Genomic DNA, 19,527 nt, shown 5'->3' on the forward strand with positions numbered 1-19,527 from the left:
AAGTGAGTCCTACCCCTATCCTACCACCTAACTGTGCAAAGTTTGAAGACTTTCTCCAGCCTACGGAACCTTCCTCCATCTTAAATGACTCTTCTCCTTAGGCTGGAGATAGGCTCTTTGGAAGATGGTTGGATCCACCTCCTATCAGGAACTGTGAAAAATTCTTTGCGTTATCTGAGATAAGTGTTTCACTTAGGAGAGTCATTTATGTTACCATCATTAAATAATACAAATACAGGTGTGAACTTATTCTAACTTATTTTCTTAATTAAGTGGGAGTAGCCATGTCAGTCTATCATGGCAAAATAAAACAGAAGTGTTGTTAGTCTTTATGGTTGTCATGTCTGTAACCCCTCCATCCATGTCATTGTTCTAGGGGATGCTAATTGCTAATATTGTGTTTTGATTTCATGTTGCAAATGCTATATACATCACTTTCGTTTCTCTCTCTCCCAGCCTGCGAACACAGCTGTGTAATCTCTTTCTTTGAAGCTCACCGAAGTGACCCTGTAATGTCTGAAATGTTACCGTTTCTATTATGCCTCTTTCTGTCTTGTCTAGCTGATGTATAAACTCCAGCAAAAGTTCCCAGACTTCTTCCCGCTCAAAGCTGGTGGGTTAGGGAGGAGGGAAATGTTTGAGTATTTAGACCTGTACTTTCCTCAAGCCTCTATTCCTTTCAAGGAAGCTGTACTGCTTGGAGGCTTTCTTGCTTCTAAGTAAATTATGGATCTGTATATGGAAATGATCTGATTTCTGAATAAAAAAGCCATTTAACCAGGAACCTGTGTCTTGCTGCAGTGGTCCAGGGATCTGTCTGCCACATCATGTCATCCATAGCTTGACAATGGCATGATTCAATTTCTGCTTTATACTTATTGATGTCCCTTTCTTCAGGAAGTGCACCTGGATGTATGCACTCATCTCCAGCCTTATTTTTATGGGCTCTTCTCTCTACAGGTACTTTCATATATTCTATCCTCAGGCAAGAAGTTCCAGAATTGCTGAAAGTGCCCATTAGTAGGGGGGTACAGCTCCAAGATGCAGGGGTGTATTCTGCCAGATACATCGGAGGAAACCACTTCAACTCGGCTTATACTAGGCTGATAGTACGGAGTAAGTTTTGACCTGTATGTAATAATAATGTAATAATGGTGTGCTTATATACCGTCATTCTGGACAGATTAACGCTCCACTCAGTGCAGTGAACAAAGTCAGTGTTGTTATTATCCCCGCAATACAGCTGGGTTGCTGGGGCTGAGAGGAGGGGCTGACCCAAGGTCCCTTGAAGAGTTCATGGTAGTAATGGGAACTGAGTGCTGATCTGCAACCCAGTCACTTAATCACTATGTTACAGCAGCTCTCAACAGTTTCTCATGTTTAAACTACAGATAAGAATCCTTGCGCCCAAGGACATACTGGGAATGATCCAGAGATGTGTGATTAGGAAGGAAAATATACTTAGCATATATCACCTGTGCAAGCAGTAGTGCAATAGCTGCAGCAATACATAGTGCTTCAATACAATTTTTAACTAAATAACAGTGTGCATACGGAACAATGGGATGTACCACAGATGGTTTGCATGATTTCATTAATTGGTTTTGAAATTGTGTCAGAAGAAAGTTTGTTCTGTGTTTTGTACATGTGGAAAAGATAGTGGGGGATGCAATTGCTTTCACATAATGCAAGCAGATAGCAAGGAGCAATTTTAGTGTTTCTGCTTGTACAAGGACTGTAGGACTCAAAATGTTCTGTGGGATCTCACCCATTATGTTTGGGTGACATTTATTCTGGAGTAAATGTCATCTGTTCCCATGTTAGGCTAAAGAAGGATGATATTCCCCATCCTCAAGAGATTCTGTCACTTCTAGCTATCATTTGCAGATATCTTAAAGATATGCACAGCTTGTGATCCACCAACTTAATTGCAGCCCAGCTGGCCTCACATGGTAACCCACCACAAGCTCTCTAAACCAGTTTTTGCGGCTCATTTGTCAAGCATTAGACAAGCTACAGCTCATCATAACTTGTACACGCTTAATATACACAACACTTACTCCTTTACAGCAGTCAAAAGATTGCTCTTAAAGCCCTTCAAAATCTATTTCTTCACAAGTGGAAATTAATATCCAAGCTGTGTATTTTAAAGACTTATACATGAGAGCTATCGAGTCAATTGCAGCCCACCAGCCATGTGTTATGGTCTGCCAGGTATTTGATATCCCCCTCCCCTTTTTTGTGGTCTCATAGAACAAACTAGGAAGTTTACTGATCCCTTAGCTGGCTATATGTGACAGGTGGGCTGCATTAAAGTTAAATGTGGGCTTTTTGAGTGGCATCCTTTTGGCAAGATCTATCCATACTGTGATTTCATTCATGCATTTTAGAACTACTGGGGTGGAGGCGACCCTTACAATATCACTTGGGTTACCAACCTCTAGGTGGGGGCTGGAGATCTCCCAGGATTACTACTGATTCCCAGACTGTAGATTCCTTGGAGAAAATGGCTGCTTTAGAGGGTGGCTCTGTGGCATTATACCCTGCTGAAGACTCCCCTGTCCCCCAAACCCCACCCTTCCCAGGCTCCATCCCCTAATCTCCAGGAATTTCCTAACCTGAAGTTGCCAATTCTAATTACCACTCTCGTGAACAATGTTTGAAGCTTTCCACCAATCCTTCTGTTGGAGAAAGAGCCACTTAAACTGGAGGAAGGCTCCTTAGGCCAGAAGAAGGAGGGTGGTTCGACTCACCTCATTGAGTGGCAACCATGCAAAGCCTTAAAAGCTTTCACACAAGGCCAAAAAACAGCCATTTTAGATTCAGAATCTCCTTACTAGTTAGCTGATCAAATCTTATATTTTTTTGCATGAAGGATGTGAATCTCAAAAATGGGGACAAGATTGTAGCTCTCGCTGTCCTGACTGCAAGAATGGTGGTATCTGTCATGAAGATACTGGGGAATGCATTTGCCCACCAGGTTTTATGGGGAAAACATGTGAAAAAGGTAAGAGGAAGTATTATCTTGTATTTCACACAAATATGTCCAGCAGCTTCCGTATCAGCCATCCCAATATCTGCTGAACATAGGGTTTCCAGTCCCCTGCTGGGGGCGGGGAATCCCCTGCTTGTACCCACTAACACCCACTTACCTGGACGGCAGAGGAAAAGATGGGGGAACGCGGCTCTCCTAGGCAGCATGGTACACTCCCACGCTCCTCACTGGGCTGAATTGGGACCCAAATGGGCCAAATTGGGCCTGTTTGCAGACTAAATTGGGCCACTGTGAAGTACAGGAACTCTGCAGAGACTTCCCAGCAGGGCCGGTTGCGCTGCACTGGTAGCGCCCCCACTCTGCACCGTGTGCCAATTTAGGTCCCCAAACAGGCCTGATTAGGCCTGCTGTAGAGCACAGGAGCACTTCTGGGAGGGCCCTAGAGAGTTCCTGTACCTCACAGCAGGCCAATTTAGGCCCCAAATGGGCCAAAATCAGCCCACGGCAGAGTGTGGGAACGCTCCCAGGGGCAGCACGAGGCCCTGCGTGATGATGTCCTAGAAGTGATGTCATTGCACAGCCAAAACACTGCATGTGCAAAAACATAAATGAAAAGTGAGTGCTAGGTCTTCTGGAGGGTGAGGGGACCTGGTAACCCTAGTTGAACCTCATCAAAGTGTTTGAGCACCTGCCCTAGTAAGTAAAGCAGAACATTCAGGATTTCTTAGGTTAGAAAAAGAAGTTGGAAGAATAATAAAGACCTAGACAATTATACATTGGAAAGAGAAAAAATGTATCTGCTTAGGACTTGAGTCACATATAGTTCAGCCCTATTTATGCTCTTTTAAAAACAAGTCCCACTACATTCTATGGGATTTACTCCCAAGTAAGTATGTGTGGGATTGCAACTCCAGTAAATATACTGGAAATTCATTTTCTCCAAATTGATTAAATTTGGCTTCCCTCATGAATTTTTGAATTGGATTAGAATTCTCTGTTCATTCCCTAGATCTAGGGTACTGACCAATGGTATTTTTTCTGCACCTACTTTGGAGGTTTTTAAGCAGAGGTTAGATAGCCATTTGACAGCAATGCTGATTCTGTGAACCTGGGCAGATCATGAAAGGGAGGGCAGGAAGAGTTTCATCAGTGCTTAGTTCTCGTGGCCCCTTCTTACATGCCCAGGGTAATGCTGATTGCCACTTTGGGGTCAGGAAGCAATTTTCCCCAAGGCAGTTTGTCTAGGGATCCTGATGTTTTGCCATCTTCTGGGCATGCAGCTGGAGTCACTGGGGTGAGGGAGGTAGTTGTGAATTTCCTGCACTGTGCAGGGAGTTGGACTAGATGACACTAGAGGTCCCTTCCAACCCTATGATTTTAATTAGACAAAATCAGAATTGATACCATTGGGAGACAATGTATCAGAGTGTAATTACTAAGGGACATTTTCGATAGTGACCAGAGGCTATTAATTATCATGGAATATTGATTCCAAGGAATATTAAGGACATGATTTCATTGAATTTTAATAAATTCATCTTGGATCTGTCCTTGGATTTGAATAGATGGGCAACCCTATACCTGACATTATGAGGAAAAGTAAATACATTCAAAATGAATATTATACCTCCAATTACATATGTTATGCATGCAATCCCTTTTTCTATATATCTGGTAGTTATATTCATAAAATTAATACTTTATTTTGGAACTTTATGTGGAACACCACCCAAGATTTCTTTAAAGAGGATGCAACTTTCAATTAATGAAGGAGAATTTGGTTTTCTGGACCTTAGTGCTAATCATCAGACATAGTGTATACAAATTTCTGGGATCTCTCCCTTCACTTGGAGTATCCATCTTGGGTTCTTTTGTTGGCCTCGTGTTTGGAACCACTTTTTAAGTGGAATGCATTAGGGTTTACTTATGTTAAAATGGATTTTGTACCTCCAACAATTTCTGCAACTAAAGAAGTATGGTGCCTAATATCACAACAACATCAATTTGACCCATTCTCACATGCTAAACTAACATTATGGTCAAATCCAGGTTTTAAAATTGTGAAGAAATCTTTCTTATGGAAGGCTTGGACAGATAAGGGGATTTTTACTTTAGATCAATTGATAGGTAATGATGATGAGTTCTTGTCATTTTTCCAACTGAGGTCTAAATATTATATGATGTGCCAACTTCTGCTGAATGGCAGTATTTACAATTGCAACATCTGTTGGTGTCCAAAATATGGTCTGGCAGTTTTGAGCGCTTCAGAATATCCCCCACTTTTGGAGATTCTCATTGAATCAATACAGAAAGCAAAATCTACAATACTTGTAAATAAATATTTGAGGTTGGTTAATTGTTTTGGTCATCGGAGTGAACTTTTAGGGGGAACAAATGAAGTTGTAATGAATGAATAAATTTATTATATATGGCCATAGGCCTTCATAATCCAAAACCATTAAAAGCAAAAAAAAAATACAAGAATACAGATATAATTACATATGTCAGGGCTTGCCGCAGCTGCCGCTGGGCGTGGCACTGGGCAGTCTGCTCCTGACGTCACAGGGGGGGGCAGGGACTCTGCAGGACCCTGCTCTGTGGAAGGAGGGGCGGTATACCTCACCCAGACTCCCTCTCAGTCCACTCGCTGGCCTGCTCAACCTGGCCTGCTTACCCTCTGCATCCTCCTTCATCTCCTCCTTCCAGAACTCTCCTCCAAGCCACCACCCTTGCATCCTACTGCTCTCACTCCACATCATCACTCCTCACTCACACCCACCACCTCAGAGCTCTTCCTAGCCACCTTATATAGGGCTTCCTTTCCCCGCCCTGCCCTCCTTCTAGGCTTGTTCCCTCTCCTGACTTGGCCCAGCTGTGCCTTCCCTCAGGTGTTTCCCTCCTACCACTAATCCCTTCTTGGCTTCCTTGCCTTGCTGGCAGGGTGGGGTTGAATGCGAGCCATCCCCAGCTGAGGTCTCTTTGGCCTTGCTCACGAGGAGCTGCCCCAGCCGGCTTCTGTGCTGCTGAGCCTGCCTGGCCTTGCTTGCGAGGAGCTGCCCTGGCCAGCTTTTGTGCTGCTGAGCCTGTCTGGCCTTGCTCGCGAGGAGCTGCCCTGACCAGCTTCTGTGCTGCCTGTTCATTGATGCTGGGAGGGGCTACCCATCTCCTCCCCCAGAATGCCTGTGGCAGCTCCACCTGGAGGGGCTTGGCTCCTAGCACCTCCTGAGCCAGGCTGCTGTCCTCTAGCCAGGGTGTGGCTCTGGGCTGTGGTGGCTGCTTCTCCTCCTTGGAAGGTAAGGGCTCTGTCTGGGCTGTTGCTGTGTCCCTGTTCCCCTTGCCTTGGCCCTTTTCCTCTAGCCTGCTTAGCCCCCTTTCTCCCCCATGGTGGGTGGGACTAGCTGGCTTCTCCCTGCTCCCTCCAGCCTTCTGAGGCTTTGGCCTTTTGCCCCTTCCCCCTGGAGTAGGCAGGGTCTGGCTCTGTTTGCCAGACAGAGCAGCTGAACTGCTGTCTCCCGGCTGCCCCCTGCCGCTGTCTGCCAGCAAGTCCGGGGGCTGGGCTGCTGACCCCGGACACACCCCCCCTCTTAGCCTGGACGTTGGCTCGGGGGGGTCTGGCTCGAAGAGCCGTGACATGAAGTCCGCATCCCTATGGCTGGTCCCCCGGCGGTAGGTAATGGTGAACCGGTATGGCAGTAGAGACAGGTACCACCTCAGGATGCGAGGGTTGTGCTCTTTCATCCGGTGCATCCATTGGAGGGGTGCATGGTCTGTCACCAATGTAAAGGGGTTATTCGCCAGATAATACCGCAAAGCCCCCACGGCCCATTTGATGGCAAGGGCCTCCCTCTCAATGGTGGCATACTTCTGCTCTGCTGGCTGGAGCTTGCGGCTCAGGAACAAGACGGGCACCCTCCCTCCATCTTGCTCCTGCATCAGGACCGCCCCCAGGCCTGAGGCCGATGCGTCAGTTGCCAGTACGAAGGGTTTCTCAAAGTCCGGATTCCAGAGCTTGGTGGTGTCCGATAGTGCAGTGCGTAAGTCCTGGAAGGCAGCCTCCCGCTCCGGCGTCCAGCCGAGGCGACTAGGGCTGCCCTTCTTCAGACAGTCCGTCAGGGGGGCTGAGCGGGTCGCAAAATGGGGGATGAAGCGCCCGTAGTAGCCAAGAAGCCCCAGAAACCTCCTGAGCTGACGCTTGGTCTGTGGTTGGGGCACATCCCCTATGGAGGCCACCTTTTCAGGCGGGGGTCGGATCTGTCCACCTCCGATGACAAATCCCAGGTACTTGAGCTCCTGGAATCCCAAGTGGCTCTTCTTGGGGTTGGCCTTCAGCCCTGCCTTCTGGAGTGCGGTGAGGACTTTCTCCAGGTGCTGTAGGTGGGAGGGCCAGTCGGGACTGAAGATGACGATGTCATCAATGTAAGCCATTGCAAAGTCCCGACAGTCCCCCAGGACTTGATCCACCAGCCGCTGGAAGGTAGCCGCTGCCCCGTGGAGGCCAAAGGGCATGCGGCGGAACTGGAAGAGGCCCCGGGGGGTGGCAAAGGCCGTCTTCTCCCGGTCCTCCAGGCGCACTGGTACCTGCCAGTACCCTTTCGTCAGGTCGAGGGCGGACAAGTACCGGGCCGGCCCCAGTTGCCCCACTAGGACGTCCGCCCGCGGCATGGGGTATGCGTCGAACTTGGCCACTTTGTTCAGTTCCCGGTAGTCAATGCAGAAGCGAGTCGACCCGTCTGGCTTTGGCACCAACACGATGGGGCTGCGCCATTCACTTCGGGACGGTTCAATCACCCCCAGGCGCAGCATTTCCTCCGTCTCCCGATCCACCGCCTCCCACTGCTTCCGGGGGATGGGTCGCCAGGTTGCCCGTGCAGATTGCCCCGGCTGGGTGGGGATGGCATGGTGCACCAGGTTCGTGACCCCGGGGCGTCTTGAAAAGACCCCGGGCGCTTGCTTCCACAGGGCCTGTAGCTGGGCCTTCTGTGCAGGGTTGAGCTGTGGATCCACCTTCGGCTCCTCGAACTCCGGGGCGTCAGCGGTCCATGGCAGCTCGCTGTCTGGGAGGTCTAAGGGGTCTTCGGCCAAGGCGCACCCATCCTCTGGCCGCTCATGCCACCGCTTGAGCAGGTTCACGTGCAGGGTTCTCCGTCGGCGTCGGCCTGGCCCGCACTGCAGCTCATAGGTGGTGGGGCCCAGCACCCTCCGAATTTGGTAAGGGCCCCTCCATGGGTCCCCCTCCTCCCGTGGGAACACCGAGTGGTGTACCAGGACCTTCTCTCCGACTTGGAAGGTCCTCATCCTTGCGCCCCGGTCATAGGCCGCCTTCTGCTTTGTCTGGGCGTGGGTGAGCTGGCGGTTGGCCTCAGCCTGGGACTGCTGCACCCGCCCACGGAGCTGGCTCATGTACTCCGGTATGGGGGGAGCAGGGCTGCTGGTGCGGGGACCCCACTGTTCCGCCAGCCGAGAGAGCATCCCCCGCGGCTTGCGCCCGTACAGCAGTTCAAAGGGGCTAAAGCCAGTGGACGCCTGCGGGGTCTCCCTAAGGGCGAACATGAGGGGGTCGATGTATAGGTCCCACTGTCGAGGCTTGTCCCGTGTCATCTTCCTCAAGGCTTCCTTGACGGTCTGGTTCAGACGCTCTGCCAAACCGTCAGTCTGAGGGTGATATGCCGAGGTGAACACCTGCCGGATCCCCAAATTCTGGCAGAGTTGACGCATGGCTTTGGCCCGGAACGGCCCCCCCCCGGTCTGTCAAGATTTCATCAGGCAGTCCCACCATGGCAAAAAGCTTGGACAGGGCTCGTATCATCCCCGGGGTCTGCATCGTCTTAAGCGGGATGACCTCAGGGAATCGTGTAGCATAGTCCACAATCACCAGGGCAAAGCGGTGGCCCCGGGGCGTGCGTGGCAGTGGGCCGATAAAGTCCATCGCGATGCGCTGGAAGGGCGTCTCCATGACGGGCAGCGGGGAGAGGGGGGCCTTTGGTGGGCGCCGGGCTGCCACCCGCTGACAGGTGGGGCACGAGCGGCAGTGGGCCTTCACGTCCGCGTTCACAGAGGGCCAGAAGAACTGCTCGAGGATCTTCTTCAGGGTCTTGTGGTGCCCCAGATGCCCGGCCCAAGCGTGTTCATGGGCCGTGCGGAGGACTTCTGCCCGGTAAGCTGCCGGCACCAGTAGCTGGCGGATCTCTCCCTGGCCGTTTGGGGCACGGGCTAGGCGGACCCACACCCCTCCTTGCTTCTCAATGCGGGGAAGCCGTTGGGACCTCCGCTCATCCTGCACTCGGTCCTCTTCACGAGCTGCTGTCTCCCGCAAGCGCTGTAAGGACTCATCTGCCCCTTGGGCCTCGCAGAAGGGGCGGTCGGCCAGGGGTTCCGCTGGTTCCTTGGCCTGCGGGCCTGCTCCTGGTCTGGTAGAGGGACCCTCATCCGGGTCGGGGGCCTCCTCTACTTGCAGCGCTGGGGCAACCTGTGGGTTTGCCAGTCCCTCGGCTGCCTCCCTAAGTAGCCTGGAGAACCCCGGGGCATCTCTCCCCAGCAGCATAGGGAGCGGTAAGTGGGCTACCTTGGCCACTTCCAGGCGGCGGAGCGCTCCCAGGTATTCCACTGTGATCCAGACCATAGGGTACGGCTGGGTGCGGCCCATCACGTCTGTCACCGGGACCCAGCGATGCACTGGGGTGTCAGCTGGGATAAGTTGGGAACGAATTGCTGATACTGCGCTCCCTGAGTCCAATAGGGCTTGTAGGGTCTGCCGTCCTATTCTCACGGTGGCGCACAGCCCCTGCACCGCCTTGCCGGCTGGTGGGTTAATTTCCCACGCGAATGCGCATACCACTGGTGGAGTGGCTGTGGGGGCGCAGGCTTGTATCTGGTGTTCCACCGCCTGTGCTAGCTTCACCTGAGCTGCTTGGAAGGTTGCCTCCAGCTTCCTCCACACCTCATCCAGGTGTGCCTCTAGCCATGGTCTGAGCTCTGTAGTGGCATTGGGATGCATCCCCTCGCCTGGCGCCTGCGTTGGAACGACCTTCCCCGTACGGGCCACCAACTTGTCAGGGCTTGCCGCAGCTGCCGCTGGGCGTGGCACTGGGCAGTCTGCTCCTGACGTCACAGGGGGGGCCAGGGACTCTGCAGGACCCTGCTCTGTGGAAGGAGGGGCGGTATACCTCACCCAGACTCCCTCTCAGTCCACTCGCTGGCCTGCTCAACCTGGCCTGCTTACCCTCTGCATCCTCCTTCATCTCCTCCTTCCAGAACTCTCCTCCAAGCCACCACCCTTGCATCCTACTGCTCTCACTCCACATCATCACTCCTCACTCACACCCACCACCTCAGAGCTCTTCCTAGCCACCTTATATAGGGCTTCCTTTCCCCGCCCTGCCCTCCTTCTAGGCTTGTTCCCTCTCCTGACTTGGCCCAGCTGTGCCTTCCCTCAGGTGTTTCCCTCCTACCACTAATCCCTTCTTGGCTTCCTTGCCTTGCTGGCAGGGTGGGGTTGAATGCGAGCCATCCCCAGCTGAGGTCTCTTTGGCCTTGCTCACGAGGAGCTGCCCCAGCCGGCTTCTGTGCTGCTGAGCCTGCCTGGCCTTGCTTGCGAGGAGCTGCCCTGGCCAGCTTTTGTGCTGCTGAGCCTGTCTGGCCTTGCTCGCGAGGAGCTGCCCTGACCAGCTTCTGTGCTGCCTGTTCATTGATGCTGGGAGGGGCTACCCATCTCCTCCCCCAGAATGCCTGTGGCAGCTCCACCTGGAGGGGCTTGGCTCCTAGCACCTCCTGAGCCAGGCTGCTGTCCTCTAGCCAGGGTGTGGCTCTGGGCTGTGGTGGCTGCTTCTCCTCCTTGGAAGGTAAGGGCTCTGTCTGGGCTGTTGCTGTGTCCCTGTTCCCCTTGCCTTGGCCCTTTTCCTCTAGCCTGCTTAGCCCCCTTTCTCCCCCATGGTGGGTGGGACTAGCTGGCTTCTCCCTGCTCCCTCCAGCCTTCTGAGGCTTTGGCCTTTTGCCCCTTCCCCCTGGAGTAGGCAGGGTCTGGCTCTGTTTGCCAGACAGAGCAGCTGAACTGCTGTCTCCCGGCTGCCCCCTGCCGCTGTCTGCCAGCAAGTCCGGGGGCTGGGCTGCTGACCCCGGACAACATACATATAAATAAAATTATTATAAAATGCATTTTACCTAAAATGTAAAAGTTAACATTAAAACCAAATAATTTCTAGCAGCTTATAAGACAATCTATATCAGATGTTTACTCTTCTGGTTGCCACATTTGCCCTTATTTTCCTAGCAGCCAGGGCATAAAGGGCCATCCTGTTCAAAATAAAATGGTCTGTATCTGAAAGTATAAACTTTAGTTTATCAAAATCAGACAGAAGATGGAAACCAGATAAAATATTCACGAGAAATTTTCCCCTTGGTTTCTGGTATAGGGGACAGTGTAAAACACAGTGTGGTATATCTTCAGTTGAGGTTCCACAGATATATATATGCAGATCGATGGATTTTTTTAAATCGCCCGAGTAGCATCTCAGTTGGCATAGACTGGAAGCGTAATGACGTAAATGCTACCCTGAGCTTATAGACTGTGATGTCAGTCAGATAACACATGCTAGTATGGTCTTTTTTCAAGGTTTTATACCATGGAGCAAATTTTATTTTACTGATTAAAAATTTATCACTTAGGGCATCCTCTTTGTAAACCCATTCCCTTAAGTCAACATTGCTTCCCAAAGGCTGGAGTAATTCATCTGGGATGGTATATCGAGATGCAATGGCATTAAGGAAGGCCGACCGGGTTTTATCCTTATTTTGCAGCTGGTGATAAGCTCAGGTAACTCAAATTACCGAAGGAACCAGGGTCTGTTAGTTGGTATTTTTTCTGCAATTTGGGAATTGCTAAATGTGCACGTGCTCTGATTGAAGGGAGACCAAGTTCTGCCCTTAGCAAGGCTGCTGGTTCCCTTTTAGTAGAGCTAGAGCACGTCTCATGAAAAAGAACTGAATTATTTCCAAATTGCTAAGTGTTGGTTCCTTCCGTCCCCAGATCTCAATTCCATACAGTAAATGAGTAATGACTTTAGCAACAAAAAGCTTTATGGCCAGTGCTATCAAGAAACCACCCTTAGAGTAGTAAAATCTCATTATTGCTCCTATTGTCTTGAGTGCCGAGGCTTTTATAAGCTTTACATGGGCATCGCATTTCAGGATCTCACTAAAAGTTACACCTAGATACTTATAGGTTCTACACTGTTCCATTGGGGTGTCTTGTATACTCCAATGATTCTTTTTTGGTCTCTTACTAAATACCATTGTTTTGGTTTTTGTGTAATTAATTGTTAGTTGTTCCTCTTTACAGTATTCACCCAGATGGTCTAACAGTCTCTTTAATCCAATCCTAGTTAAAGAAATTAGGATCATATCATCAGCGTATAACAGTACTGACACTTTCTGGTGGCCTAAGGACAGCACAACAAATTCTGGTCCGGATAGTTTTGTAACAATAGCATTTATAAATAGATTAAAGAGTATAGGGGAACAAATGAAGTTATGCCAGTTTACACTGGCCTACTTAATATGCCAGAGCAGAGTTTGGTAGTTATAATTTCCAGAGGTAATGGGATCCAAATTATTCAGTTAATTTCTTCAGAGCACTCCATTTGGAAAAGTTTAGAATTTGGTTTGATGATCCCCAATATATACACATTTAGTATTTTGTAGGTAACCAGAGTTGCCACGGTGAATATTCATTGCAACAGTGAATGCTTCATGTGCCTGACACTTTTCTTTTCTTATTCTTCATAGCTTGTGGAGAAAATACATTTGGCAGGACTTGCAAAGAAAATTGTAAGGAAGACTCAGGTTGCAAATCTTTTGTGTTTTGCCTGCCTGACCCATATGGTTGTTCTTGTGCCTCAGGCTGGAAGGGACTCCAGTGTGATGAAGGTAAAAACTTACAAATAAATGGTATGTAAAGGGTAGGGACAAATGGCAAAGGCTATGAATCAGAATGCTGTTTTTTTTTAACCCATCTACTATCAAACTATATTATTTGCATTATTGCGACTTGAGCAAGCATCTTGGGTGGGCTTTGTCTGAATGCCGTATCTAGGGCTAAACTAAATGTGACACAAGGATATCTTTGATTGGTTGTCCCAAGTGGTTTTTATTGACTGCTGCAGGGGCTCCCAATTTAAATTAGGACCCCAGCCCTCTGAGGTGAACTGTTTTCGTCACCATTTTCTTGATCTCAAAGTCTTCCCTTTCACTAGATCCAGAGGAGTTAGCCATGTTAGTCTGTAGTAGCAAAATAGTAAAGAGTCCAGTAACACCTTTAAGACTAACCAACTTTATTGTAGTATAAGCTTTCGAGAGCCACAGCTTTCTTTGTCTCTTCCTCTCACTAGAACTGGGGAACCAAATCATCGATGTGTCAGCATCCTGTATATTTCTCTCCATAGAACAAAAAGCAGCTCTAGGGAATCTGAGAAAATGACATAGGAGAAAGGGAAACTTTGTTTCCCTGTTCAAAAGTTGTGAGGATTAAACTCCAAAGAAGCACCTTTGGAGGTAGAAGAAAAGTGGGGTATATCTAACATAAAATACAAGTTGGAACATAGGGGAGAGAAAGGACCGGAGTAATATTCAAAGGAAAGATTGACTTGGAGCAGCTGTAAGGCATAACTGCGGCATGGGATGTAGAATCATCTTTCATGCACAGAATGTCGGGGAGGAACAAGAAGCTGTATAGAAGGCTTGGCCAATCCAAAACTACTGTGGTAGTCAGAACAAGGTAAAGATATCAAGGTAATATTTCCAGGCTGTAAATTCCATGTTTGAGTGAAAGAAATTTCTGCTAGGACAATCCAGACCTGCAGCTATCTGTTAAATCTTAGAGAACACTCTGACTCCAAAGTCATTGCTCTTACTGAGTTCCCTTGCAGATATGCTATGTGGATGGACTGAATTACAGTCACCTGTATTGCAAGGATACATTAGAAGACTATGGCTGATTCCACACACGTTGAATAATGCGCTTTCAATGCACTTTATCAATCGTTTGAGGTGGATTTTTTGTTCCGCACACAAAAAAATCTCTTCCAAATGATCTATAATGACGATTGGAAGTGCATTATCCAACGTGTGCGGAATCAGCCAACGGTGCTATCACAAACTATATAAATGAGAGAGGATCAGGGGAGAGACATACAATGGGATAGAAATAGCAGGTTCAAAAAAAGCGATGTCAACTGACAGACAACATTCAGAGCGATAGTATTGTTGAGTCGCACTCTGTTGATTGTCATCTTGCTTGTGTGTTCTTGCAGCTTGTGAGTCTGATTTTTATGGGCCAGATTGCAAAGTGGCGTGTAATAACTGCAATAACCGAGGAAGGTGCGACAGATTTAATGGCTGCAACTGCAACCCTGGCTGGCATGGCCTACAATGTGAAAAAGAAGGTAAAGCAAAGGTAACAGTGTAGTGCAACATAAATACTTGTATTCCATGAAACATTTGTGCCAAAGGTTAATGTCTCCTGGTTTTGCCCAGGACTTGTTCCAAATTCTTTGCCACATATTAGGAGTCCCCAACTTTTTTCAGCCTTTAGAATTCTGACACAGGGGGAGGGTGCAACCATGGCTGCTGCAGGAGGTGGAACTAGGGTTGCCAGCCTCCAGGTGGTGGCTGGAGATCTCCTGGAATTACAACTGATCTCCAGGTGACAGAGATCAATTCACCTGGAGAAAATGGCTGCTTTGGAGGGTGGACTCTATGGCATTATACCATTCTGAGGCCCTCCCCTAGCTCCCCCCCTCCCCCCCAAATCTCCAGGAATTTCCCAGCCTGGACCTGGCAACCCTCGGTGGAGCCAACCACTAAATGGTTAAAGCACAGGCTTGCCCGGCCTCCTAGGCAACTGGTGGGAGGGGGGGAGGTACTCACCAGAGCTCCTCTCTTTGAATGTGCTCTTCAAGCCTCTGCATGACATCACTTCCAGAAGAGAATGGGTCTGTTTGGGGCCAAAGTTGTCCCCACCAGCTTCGGGTGGTGACGAGATCCCCCAGAATTACAGTTGATCTCCAGGCCATATAGATCACTTCCCCTGGAGAAAATGGCTGCTTTGTAAAATAGACTTTATGGGATTATACTCTGCTGGGGTCCCTCCCCTACCCAAATCCTGCCCTCTCCAGGATTTAATCCCCAAATCTCCAGGAATTTCCCAACCTGGAGCTGACAACCCCACACAAAACTTTGCCAGTGCGATGATATCACTTCGGTAAGGGACATTATCTCTGGGAGAGCGCACACTGCAAATTCGCCTGGATTACCTGTCAGTGGCAGGTGATCACCAAGCGGCTTGCCACCTCCTGTTTATCACCAGCAATCAGCAGGCATGAGCACAAAAGGCTGGGCATCTGGGACCCCTACTACCACAGAGGGTGGAGCCAGGAAGCCCAAGTGCCGCGGATAAGGGGGCAATTTAAAACAAAAACTAGGAAACAGGAGTGAGAGAAAATAAAACTGAAACTGAGGTGGCAGCTGTTGGTGAAACATGATTTTAATCTGCACAATTGGAAACCCTGCTGGATAAGAGCCCCCATCTGGCCCAACCCACTTGGTGGGTGTCATGGTGCCCACAAACACTACCTTGGGCACCCCTGCCCTATATACAAAGTTTCCATATATCTTGACGTGAATTCATGATCAACAAAAAGTCATAAATTTGTTATGAGTGCCAAATGAGGTCAACCCTCTGGAGAGAAAGAGGCTGCCAGTTTCAGCACAGGAACTGTAGAAGGAAGTGCAAAACTGCCTCCCAAAGCCTTTGCTCCCTCAGTAGGAGTAGTTATCCTACACATCAGTCTTCCATTTAAAGAAGCCAAGGAAGCAGACAGGATTATTATCGCCAAGTCATCCACCCTCAGTACCCACAAAAGAAGATCAACCAGAAAGGAGGCAGTTTTCTTGACTTGATAGAAAGCTGAAAATGTTACCTTCTCACTGCACCTAGAATGAAAACATGATGTGCAGACTTGCATTTAATGAGGCCACGGATTTATTGGCAGAACTGCAATGTAGAAAAAACACAGGCTCTCTATGTCAGCAATACAGCCAATCTTTTCTTAATTCAACAAAATGATAAACAACAGGGCACAATATAGAAGTGTGAAAAATAAATTGATTACATCATCATCATTGTTAAATCCATAACATCCAATGTGCGTAGTCATTCATCTAGACTGAGAATATACAAACCACAACACACAAATTCAAATAAACTTAAAGCTCTAAGTGATGAAAGACAGGTATTATCACTTTCATCACTTAGAGCTTTAAGTTTAAGAGCTTGTGTTTTTTCTGCTGTATCTTGCTTGCTCTCTCTTTAAGAGCCTCTGTTCTAGCCAGAGAACTGCAATGTAGCCAAATCTTTTAGTGCATTGCAGAAGGAAGGGAGAACATTCTTTAAGGCTGTCAGAACAAGCTGTCTTAACATTCATTAGAGTGGGCCTGTCTATCTCAACTATAATATTTATTCCATGTAATGCTTCCACCATGCTTCGTGAAAGGCGGGGCTAGCAAGACACATCTCCTGGACAGTGGCAATGCACCTCTAATCCCCAGAAATTGGGAGTCTGCTCTGTGCCTTGTCAACCCAAAAGAAACCCCCTGCACCATCCTGTTCTTACAATACATACCTTAAGTTGGCCCTTCAGTCTGATTTGGTGTTCTGATTAGTTAAGTTCTCTCTGGCCAGAAAAGAGGGATATGGTTAAATACCCTCAGGGTTAAATACCTATGGAGTTGCTTACCCTTCCCCTGGAGCAAGAAAAATTCCCTTCCTCCAGTAAGGAGTGAGGAGGACAGTTTCCCTTTTAAAATATAACAGGATTTTGCTAGGCTGTCAACCATTTTAAACATTTTTACCCACTTGATTATGCAAATATTAACCAAACTTCAGTGCAGCCAGCTTTTAGAGATATTTGAGGAGGTCTAACATACAATTTAACTAATGCAAGCTATTCCTTTATTGAGAGAAGGAACAGCCTATTAGAGTAACACATCAAAATCAAAATAGTTCTAGACAATAAGCAAGTATACCCTTAACTCTGTCTCGTCAATTAAAAAGTACAGCTGCTAACGAAGCAACCAAATCTTCAGTTAACTTTAGTTGGTTACTGTATTAATTAAAACAATCAGATCTTTCAGCGCTACTTGCTAGGCTTTATGTTTGTAAACAAGTGGCAGGTTATCCCAAAGTGTCAAGAATGGTAACCCTTTTATCTTTGAATAAATTAGAATAAATTGAAACGTGTATGTATTGTTATAATTTCCTTCATGCCTTATGTAGGTTCAGCAGATGAATCACCTCAGATAGAGAATTTGAGAGATGCATTGGAACTCAATTCTGGCTCAGAGTTTCATCCTGGTTGCATAGCTACTGGCAAGCCACTTCCTATACAAGAAGAATTTAAATTGATAAAACAAGATGGGACCGTCTTTAAGGTAAGTTACTAGTCAATTCACTCTTTTGATTTCAATGGAATCAGAAGGGTGTAACTCTGTTTAATTTCTCTTTAATTCCCTCTTTCTGCTGGTTCTCTTCCCTTCCTTAATAAGTCTTGAAATTTAAGCTTTCAGAGATATTTTTGCATGTTGTAAAATAACATGTAAAAGGATTGAAACATTATTCTTGTTATTTAATTTCCTTAAAAGTATTCAGTGAAAAGTATGTGAGGAAATTATGCTTTGCTTTGATATATCTTATTTGCAGGAATCTGCCACACCGTTTAAAAAGGGGAGGGGGAACCCTAAAAATAATGGGTTGGATTCAGTGGAAAAGATTACAGAAGAAGTTGCCAAAACACATTTGTATCTGTTTTCCTCAAGCAGGCAGCTGTTTGCGCCAAAAATTCTCTCAGAGAGTCAAGACTGTGGCGCTTTTCACACTACTTATTTGCTTCTGGTACATCGCAAAATGTAGCACAAAACCCGCGGAAGATAGCATCTTCTCACGTGAGTTTGGTGCGACATCGCACGAGTTTTGTGCGATGTCGCGCAAAACTCTTGCGAGAAGACGCTATCTTCTGTGGTTTTTGCGCTACATTTCATGATGTTCCGGAAGCAAGTAAGTAGTATGAAAAGGGCCAGTGTTATGTAGGATGGGGAGTTGCAACAAGAGGGGATCAGGTAAAATTGGTTCCTTTGCTCCTTTCTACTCATGGCTTGCCTCAGCTGAAGAAGGTAAGGGACCAATTTTACCTGATTCTCCTTTGTTGCGGCAGCGTCCCATCCTGTGGAACACTTCCTTCACAAGGTCCTCCTCATCCCTTGAGAGGATTTTCAGAGCACGCAGGAGGCTTCTTGGGAAAGGTAGAGTAAGATCTACTTTGCCAACTCCTTCCATGAATTTTTCCTGTGGATCCAACCCTGGATCCATGGAATTTTTCCACTATAAATAATAAAATAATACTTCAAAACAATAACTTATAGGAATAGAACCCCAAGCCTCTCTCAACTGATCTGATAGCTCCAAACTGACGAAAAATTGCACGGCTGAGATAATAAGTAAAAATGGTATGTGGTATTATTGGCATGGGACCTTGACCTGGAGATTATATCCTTTGTAGAGCAGGAAGTCAATGGAAGATTTATTACCACGGGACATACTTTAGCTTCAGAATAGCTTCCAGGAGCATAAAAATTTAATTCCTATTCTGCTGAAGTTAAAGCCAAATTCTGCATCAAGGCTTTCAATATGACATCATGGTAATATTTTGAAAATATGAAGAAATGGATTGTGAATGGAGGAAGGGGTAGAATCCAAAGAAACACTTCAGGTATTCCCAAAGATTTACACATGCCAGATATGATCCTTTTATTCTGAAAAGGAAATACTCATGCCATCTAACATACTACTTTTAAACATTTTTAAAACAGTTTACTATGCTGAGTAGGAAGCTGCTATTTGAGAAACATAAGTCCAAAGACTTTAACCATTGAATAATAGTATCTCCTGAAGCAGTCAAGAAAAAAAATAGCAGGCATAGCATACAACATATATATATAATATATTATTGTGATATATACTATATTGATAGTGTATTTGATGGAGTATATGCTTAAAAGAAAAGAAGTAGAATAAGTTTAAAGTAAGAGATAGGGTGATCCTTGCTATATATTATATTATATTAGTATGTTATATTGAGTTGAGATATACTATATTGATAGTAGGTTTGATAGAGGTTATGTAAAAAATAAAAATGTGCTTAGAATAAGAGATATTACGAATTAAAGTTGGTAGGGAAATATTAATGAAATAGATTTAAGTAATAAGAAGGGTTAGGGGTTGGAAAGCTGTTGGAAGTCAATAGGGAGGGGGGAAGAAAAGGGTGGGGGATAGAGCAAGGGGTAAAATGGGATTATTTGTGTCAAATTTGCAAAATTTTCTTTGTTTTACCACTCACTAATAAAAATTTTATTAAAAAAAAAAGAAAAGAAAAAAAATATAGCAGAGGATTCCTCTAAATGGCCACCCATCCTTTATGTCTAGGGAT

General features: G+C 46.9%; 1 protein-coding gene across 1 annotated transcript in view; it reads left to right on the forward strand.

The window, feature by feature from the left end:
* The window catches only part of TEK (TEK receptor tyrosine kinase), a 77,136-nt gene that overhangs the window by 27,106 nt on the left and 30,503 nt on the right, over window positions 1-19,527 (forward strand). The window contains exons 4-8 of the mRNA XM_054987228.1: window positions 961-1,116; window positions 2,876-3,007; window positions 12,776-12,916; window positions 14,299-14,430; window positions 17,322-17,476. Of these exons, the coding sequence (XP_054843203.1) occupies window positions 961-1,116; window positions 2,876-3,007; window positions 12,776-12,916; window positions 14,299-14,430; window positions 17,322-17,476 (716 nt within the window). The remainder of the gene's footprint in view (window positions 1-960; window positions 1,117-2,875; window positions 3,008-12,775; window positions 12,917-14,298; window positions 14,431-17,321; window positions 17,477-19,527) is intronic.

Source organism: Eublepharis macularius, chromosome 8, assembly GCF_028583425.1.
Source record: "Eublepharis macularius isolate TG4126 chromosome 8, MPM_Emac_v1.0, whole genome shotgun sequence".
Lineage (NCBI taxonomy): Eukaryota > Metazoa > Chordata > Lepidosauria > Squamata > Eublepharidae > Eublepharis > Eublepharis macularius.